Raw genomic sequence first — 8,431 nt, 5'->3', positions numbered from 1 at the left:
TCGCGGCCATCTGCCCCGATGAAACGACTGATAGCGCAAGTTCATCCACCTCTATCTCATAATCCATTCGTTCTTTGCAAAAACTTCATTAACAAAAGTTGTAGAGCTACATGTAAACTCCAACTTTGCTTTAGGGAGTAACATCTAATTCGTCATGGTTTTTAAATTGCAAAGCTTCAAAGTATGGTACATCGAAACGGAAAATCAGTTCATGACTTAGCAAATTTTTCTTAGTTGAAAACAATATTTTGTTGATTCTTGTGAGCCCTATTTGACCATGTTAGGCACTGAATTAGCTTTTGACCCAAAAATAAAAGTTGTTACTTTAGTCAAGTACTACAACTTTGCTTAAGGGTGTACTTCTATGCAAATACTCTATGCTATAGTTCAACTTTGGCCAAAGTAGGATCGTGAAAATTGGAGTTTCTAGTATTAACTATGACTTGGGGCTGTTTTGGTCCAAGTCATGAATACCAAACTTGTTCCATGTATCATCCTAGACATGTCTAAGGTGTTTTGTGACCTTACAACTATTTCATGCATTGGTCACACCCAATGTCAAGCATATATATAAAAGCAACATCACATGTGATAAAAGATAAAGTGAATGAGATGAAGCTTCTTATGCTCATGCTCATGACTGCTTGGATGATGCTTATGCTCATGAAATGCAAGTGCCCAATGCATGCTTAACACTAGGGTGTTACAATTCAATCCGTGAAATATTGAGAAGAAATATATGTCGCTAAGGCTGGACGAAAAACTCGAAGCTCGTTAGCTCGCTCGGCTCGTGGCTGGCTCGACTCGGCTCGGCTCGGCTCGTTAAGATAACGAGCCGAGCCAAAATTTTAGCTCGTTAGCTATAACGAGCCAACTCGAGCCAGCTCGCGAGCCGCTCGCGAGCTAAACGAGCCAAGCTTCCAGGAAAAAAAGTATCATTTAAGCTAGTTAGATGCATGAATACTATAGTATTTTATTATACTTGTATATATATTAGCGCATATTAATTTTTTTATTCGATTTAAGGTTGTTAGATTCATTTCTTTTGTATTATTATTCTCAAATTTTAGATAAATACAAATATTATATTTTGTGTTTTTTTATACCTGGCTCGCGAGCTTAACGAGCCAGCTCGAGTTTTTAACGAGCCGAGCCGAGCCGGCTTTCTGGCTCGTTAGGATAACGAGCCGAGCCAAGCTAGCTCGTTATCTTAACGAAGCCAGAACGAGCCGAGCCCAAATGAGCCGGCTCGTTATCTAGCCTTATATGTCGCTGAACAGAAGAGATATGCTACACTCACCCATCTACATGAAAACCTTTTTTTTTCTTTTTTGTTTGGTAAAGATACATCCAATCACACCGGAGAAATCAAAATAGTAGCTATTGTCATAAGTTGGACAGCATCAGAACTATAACCAATTTATGAATTTATCGGTACTTAGCTTGTAATACTTGTTTCTTATACAAGAAACAGTGGGATGAATAAAGGGGAATAGGGTTATTGCAAAGGTAGGGAAATGTGGATTTAAATAAATTTTGGATGTTGTTGGGTGTGGTCTGATTATATAAATCATATATCCAGGTAGGGGGACAATGTTAGTTTTGTACAAAAATATTGATGACACAAATATAGATATTAGGTTTATTAAACCTCCTCCCTCCTGGCACGAGAGCAGTCGATGGCGGCAGATCCTACCTCGATGCCTCAACCCTACCTTCTCTTATTCCCTTCTCCATGCCACTGCCCCTCGTTGCTCGCCTCACGTGTCTCTCGGCATCGTTGTTGCTCGAGCATGAGGAGCCACGCGAGATCCGCGGTGTGTAGATCGGACAGAGCTTACCAGCCTCCATGACGTGGAGGGCAGAACTCGCCGGCCTCCATGATGAATGGGATGACTAAAGGGTCCGTCCTACGCTCGAGTTGCCTGTTAGTGGATGCAGCTGTTTCACTTCACTCTAATCTAATGTTGTTCGTGTGTGTGTCTCAGCCTACGTGGGCCTTGTAATAATGAGAATCCGTGTCATGTGTCATGTAACCCTTAAAATAGGTAATCATGATGTAGGACCACGCTGGTATATCAACTGGATAATGAGCAAGTGATTGCATGATCTCGGGACTATCGCTTGTATTATTATTTTTCTATGGATTTCCCTTTTGTGGAAATCGTGGGTTCTTTTCAAAGGATAAGTGAACAACTTGGTATCAAGGTACACATCCAATATATATACCACTAAAAAATATGGACCGGTTTCGTCCAAGTCCCTTCGTGTGCGCGCCCGAAGTCCGACGTCCAAACTCCCTTGCGGCCCGTTCGGTTAGGCATTCCCGGCCTGGAACGGTCAGGAACATTTCTAGCCCAGTACAAAGTATGGAATGGTTTCAGGCCCAAAACAGTTCCAGGCTGGAAACGAACGGGCCCTTCGTGTGCGTGTGTGCGCGCGCGAACTCCGAGTTTGATACGAGCCTATCCATCGACCTCACCAGGAAGCAGGGATGAAAACGGTACGAATATTTTCTGACCGTATTCGAAACCGAATCCGTTTAGAGACATTGAGATCTGTCCGTATCCGAGTCCGGATATTCAACATCCGATATCGTATCCGTATCCGAATACTTAAATCACATATTTATGATGTCGATATCCAATCGTATCCTATCCGACATAGTTGACACTATCCGTATTCGAATCCGAATCCGAACAAAAACATGAAAACAAATGTAATATCGGTGATATCCGTCCGTATCCTATCCGTTTATCCCTACCAAGAAGACAGGAGGTAATCAATCGTCTGCGCGTTCTCCCTTTGCCCCGCTCGCCCCTTCGTCCCTCCCGTGTACCCCTCACGTGACGCCCGCGCCTTGCCGCCTTGGCTTCCACCAGCAGCTGCAACGTATACGGAAGGGCCTCCTGCAGAGCTCCCTGGCCGGTGCGGACGCCGCCACGAAAGCGAACGCGTTGTCGCTCCGCTCTCCCCTACGTCCCTTCGCCTATCCCTCGCGCGACACCCGCGCCTTGGCTTTCACCACTGCCAATAGCTGCAGCTAGAGCGTAGCGGAAGGGCCTCCGGCAGAGCTCCGTGGCCGGCGCCACCAAAAGCGAACGCGTTGCATCTGTCGCCCGCGGGCACCGGCCGGTCGCTCCGGTTCCTGACACAGGCGTTCACGAACATGTGGAGGCGGACGAAACGCGAGGCGATGGAGCACAGGGCGGCCGGGGCCTGCGATTGGATCGCTACGACCTCGCCGGGCCCGAAGAAGAAGGTGTATGTGGTGCGCGAACACGTCGTCACTGGGGTTCACCCTGTCCTTGCCGGGATCAAGGAGTGGAGCGTACTCCCGGTGGTCGTGTCTGATCTCCGGCGGCCAGCCCTCCGTGTGAAGCTCGTGCTCCGACACTGGGCAGACGGTGGGCGCGCCGGGCACGCCCGTGCAGGTGCAAACTCGATTCGCGCGGTCTGGAACTGAACGATCCCGGTGCCGTCGGCCATGCATCGGCAAATCTGGAACCCGAAGATGAAGACAATTCAGAGTAATTTAGTATATGACACGTTCATATTTACATTATCAAGATAATATTTTTTTTGGCTGCAACGCACGGGCATTTATCTAGTGTGACATAAAAGTGATCAAGCAAGTTGAGGTGCCAAGCTAGCTATGGAGAGTCATATGTTGGGAAGCATCAATTATTCTTCAATATTTAAGAATGTTAACCTGAAGCTATGAAATTGAATTCTTACGCCGCGGGTAGTGAAGACGGAAATGGGGCGTTTTATCCTTCCCTAGTCAACATGGTGACATCGGCTGACCAGAGTTGACTAGATCCAACCTATGTTTACCGAATTGAGCCTCCTCCTCCCCACCAGATCTTGCCTTTTCCTCACGGCATCTTGCCACCTCGTTGGTTTTGGCTGAGGCGACATGGTAGCCACGGTCTTACAAAGGCAATGTCCACGAACCGGACATGGTGGCTGCAATAGTGGGGCATGTCGAGGTGGGGGTGGTCGTTCCCACGGGCAGCATGGAAGTCCTAGACTACCACGCTGCTTTACCTCCCCTACTGAACTAGATGGGTCTTCACTTCCCCATGCTTGTCTCCAACCGGTGGCCCTCATGCAATTTGATCCTTGCAAGTAATCAAGCGGGTGCCGATGATAGTCGCCAGTGTGATTACTCCTCACAATGACGTCTTCATCTCTTGCCCATGTCTTTCATACAATCTCTAAGACTAACGCCATTTTGGCATCGATTCACATATCCGCTTACGCTCGGGCAACATATTCCATTTTTAAATGGATCATGCAGACTTAGATCATGTGTTGATTGTCTAGCTTGCGACTATGTAATCGTGTAGTGGAACACATGATCGTTTGTCTATTGTAGAGTAAGTAGTCGTTGGTTCTTGGCCAAGATTGAGTGGTACGGTGAAACTGGCTTGGAAACAGGGTGGGAGGTAGCAATGTGTTAGCAGCAACAGAGTTGGGATAGGAGCAATTGTGGAAGAGTGGAAGAAATTGGTGATCGAGTTGGATGAACAGCAAGCGGAGGGAATCGGGGTGAATCGACGAGGAGTTCTTAGGCAGAGTTCAGTTGGTTCATACAAGTTTGATACCCCTCATTGCTCACTTCGGTCTACTGATATACTGGCGATTACATGGGCTACGCCCTGGACTCGTGCACACTGGCACTCACGCCCACATGTCACCGGCGACATTCTTGTTGGGCCGACGCTCACGTGCTCCTCTGCGACTTCATCTCGTGGGCCGGACATAGTATTTGGGCTGCTAACATTCCCCGGGGCTTGAGTAGCTGCTTGTCCCCAAGCAGGAGCTCTAGGAAAAGCTTGACGAAGAGATTCCAGCGATTCCCAAGTTGCCATTTCCTTCGGCCAACCAGACCACAGCACCAGTCCTTGCTCAACGGGGTTGGAGAACACCGATATCACTCGGCGCTGCAAGATTTCCTCTGGAATACGAAGAAGTTCAATGTCAGCAGGAAGAGAAGGAGTTACCAGAGTACTAGGAAGTATAGCTTGCTTCAATTGGGACACATGAAACACTGGGTGGATGGAGGTTGTTGATGGCAATTCTAGCTTGTATGCTACAAAACCCACTCGAGCAAGTATTTTGAAGGGTCCATAATACTTGAAGGCCAGCTTCCGATTTGCACGAGCAGCTAAAGTGGATTGAACATAGGGCTGCATCTTGAGGAACACCATATCACCCACCTGAAACTGCCTCTCCGAGCGGTTCTTGTCGGCTTGACGCTTCATACGTTCCTTTGCTCTAGACAGGTGCTGGAGGATGAGATCATTCATAACAGCACGATCTTGAAGCCAAACAGAGAGGTCAGGCACCGTAACAGCATCCAGAGCAGAGAGGCCAAAATGGCGTGGAGGATATCCATATAAAGCTTCAAAGGGAGAAATACCAATGGCAGAGTGGGTAGAGGCATTATACCAGAACTCGGCGCGCTGGCAGGTGATACAGGAGCTAACAAACTCACGAACTGCCGTCTTCATGCCGCGCCAGGCAAACAAACGCTTCATACGTGTATACGTTGCCGGAAATCCGGAATGCCCACCCAGTGCCCTGGAATGACAGGCCTGAATAAGCCGCTGGTGCATTGCTGGGTTCTCGCCAATCCAGATACGGTTATGGAGACGTAGAACCCCATCACGCTGTGAGAAGTTGGGCACAGATTGTGGATCAACTATCAGGCGAGCAATCATAGACTGAGTAAAAGGATCATTAGCATACCCTTCTGTTACCAGCTGAATCCACTGCGGAGTAACCACGGACAATGCGGCACAAGATGACTCAGGATCAGACCAGCGGGAGAGAACATCGGCTGCCCGATTTGCACTGCCAGGCTTGTAAACGATACGGTACTGAAGCCCCAATAGTTTGGTAAATAGCTTTTGTTGCCACGGGGTATGGAGTCGCTGATCAGTTAACTGCGCCAGGCTTTGTTGATCAGTGAATAAAGTGAACTCGCCGAACTGTAGATATTGGCGCCACTGCTGAACAGCTAGCAAAACTGCCATGTACTCCTCATGCGTGCTCAACCCACGTGACCGAGGCCCCAAGGCGCGACTGATATATGCGAGTGGGTGACCATCCTGAGTAAGTACAGCTCCAATTCCCACGGCGCTAGCATCAGTTTCTATAGCAAAAGGCCGAGAAAAGCTACGGGTTGTTTAGTTCGCGAAATGAAAATTTTTAGATATCATATTGGATGTTTCGGAGATGTTGGAAGGGGTTTTCGGATACTATACTAAAAAAAAACTAATTACATAGCTCGCCTGGAAACTGCGAGACGAATTTATTAAGCCTAATTAATCCATCATTAGCGCATGCTAGTTACTGTAGCACTTATGGTTAATCATGGACTAATTAGTCTTAAAACATTCGTCTCGTGATTTTCAACCAAACTGTGCAATTAGTTTTTTTTCGTCTATATTTAATACTCAATGTATGTGCCGCAAATTCGATGTGATAATTTGGGGTGAAAATTTTTTAGAACTAAACCAGGCCTTAGGCAATGCGAGAACTGGTGCTGAGATTAATGCTTGTTTAAGTGCCTGAAAGGACTGCTCATGGGCTGGTGTCCAATGAAAGATTGTGTTCTTCCGGAGGAGTTCTGTCAGCGGCTTTGCAATGAGGCCAAAATTCCTTACAAATTTGCGGTAGTAACCGGCTAGCCCAGGAAGCCCCTCAATTCTTTAATAGACACACGAGTAGGCCAACTGGATACCGCCGATATCTTCTCCGGATCTGTAGCAACTCCATCACAAGAAATAACATGTCCCAGATATTGAATACTGCGCTGGGCAAACGCACACTGGACAGCTTCAGTTTCCACTCATGTTCCAGAAGCAACTAAAATACTTGTTGGATGTGTATAAGATGCTCTTCATATGTCTTGCTGAAGATCAAGATATCATCGAAGAATACTAGAACAAATTTATGTAAGAATGGGGCCAAAGTTGAGTTCATTGCTTCCTGGAAAGTACCCGGGGCACCAGTTAACCCGAAAGGCATGACGCAAAAGTCGAATTAACCAAAATGAGTCTGGAACGCCGTTTTGTACTCTTCACCCGGCTGTAACAGAATCTGATGGAATCCTGATCGCAGGTCTATTTTGGTAAACCAAGAAGCTTGTCCCAATTCATCAAGTAATTCATCTATCAACGGCACCAAGTATTTGCTCTTCATTGTAATAGAGTTTAACTGCCTGTAGCCCACTCAAAATCGCCAGGTATTATCCTTCTTCCTCACAAGCAAGACAGGTGAAGAGAACGGGCTAGAGCTTTTCTGTATAAGACCTAAAGCAAGCATTTCATGAACTTGTTTCTCGATTTCATCCTTAACTGCTGGAGCAAAGCGGTAGGGCCTAGAAAACACTACACCAGCTCCCTGGACCAGAGGGATGGAATGATAAGTTGCCTGAGAAGGAGGCAGCTGGGAAGGTTGCTGAAATAGCACATCAAAATCATGCAGGAGTTGCTTAATCTCAGGTGTCCAAGTATCAGGTGGAACTTCGTCAGATGTATCTGTTGCACACAACCGTATAATAGATCCCTCTGGAATAGAAGACAATAAAACCATGCAGCTGAACTGTGGTACCCTCATAAGGAATCTTGAGCCATTTGTGAGCCCAGTGAACTTGCATGGGGCTGGGACTCTCTAACCATTCTAAGCCCAATATCATGTCATAAAGAGGATAGCGGCAGCACCTTGATATCAGACTTGAATTGCAATCCCTGAACAGACCATACTGCAGAATGAATGAATTGAGTACAGGACAAACCTGACCATTAGCAACTTGGACCTGAAACAGAGTTAGACAGGGTGCCAAATCTTTGCATATGTGCAGCAACAGATTCACTGACAAATGTATGAGAACTTCCCGAATCAAGTAGTTACGAATTGGGGACTGATCCGAGAAGACCATCAAAGCACATAGTGCGAGGAGCAGATACCCCAGAAACTGCAGCCACGAACAGAATCAATTGAAGTTGTGCTTGGTTCAGGTTCTTCAACCACCCCCGCGTCAGAAGGCCTCGGCTGATTCTTCCAATGAGAATAATCCCAAAACTTCCTCCAATACTTGAAGCTGAACAGCTTGAGGGCACCTGTGATCACGTGACCATTTACTGCCACAGCAGAAACACAGCCCCTAAGAGCGCCTGAGCGAATGCAGGGCCGCCCATCTTTCTTCAGCAGATGGAGCTCCGGCTTGATGTCCGGAGCAGACTTGAGTTCCACCGATGCCACAGGTTTGTGGACGTGTGCCGGTGGTAGAGGTAGAGGCAGGGCTGTCCTAGCGAACGGCTTGGCTCTAGACGATACGTCCACTTGTGAACCTCCAGCTTCCACGGCGCGCTCAGGTTCGCAAGTGGGACGTATCGTCTGGTGCCAAGCGTTCGCT

The 8,431-nt window shown here is 47.2% G+C and overlaps 1 protein-coding gene across 1 annotated transcript; it reads right to left on the bottom strand.

Moving 5' to 3' along the window:
• Positions 1-4,613: 4,613 nt before the first annotated feature.
• Positions 4,614-6,044, bottom strand: LOC136530904 (uncharacterized). The gene has a single exon (XM_066523620.1). It carries the CDS (start codon positions 6,042-6,044, stop codon positions 4,614-4,616), a length of 1,431 nt encoding a protein of 476 aa, XP_066379717.1.
• Between the last annotated feature and the right edge of the window lie 2,387 nt (positions 6,045-8,431).

This window comes from Miscanthus floridulus, unplaced genomic scaffold (assembly GCF_019320115.1).
Source record: "Miscanthus floridulus cultivar M001 unplaced genomic scaffold, ASM1932011v1 fs_230_1_2, whole genome shotgun sequence".
NCBI lineage: Eukaryota > Viridiplantae > Streptophyta > Magnoliopsida > Poales > Poaceae > Miscanthus > Miscanthus floridulus.
The sequence above is the reverse complement of the archived record's forward strand: the minus strand, read 5'-3'. Positions and strand labels throughout refer to the sequence as shown.

What these genes read in the sequence shown, in the direction of transcription:
- LOC136530904 (XM_066523620.1), bottom strand. Translation starts at nt 6,044, where the DNA reads ATGGCAGTTTTGCTAGCTGTTCAGCAGTGGCGCCAATATCTACAGTTC.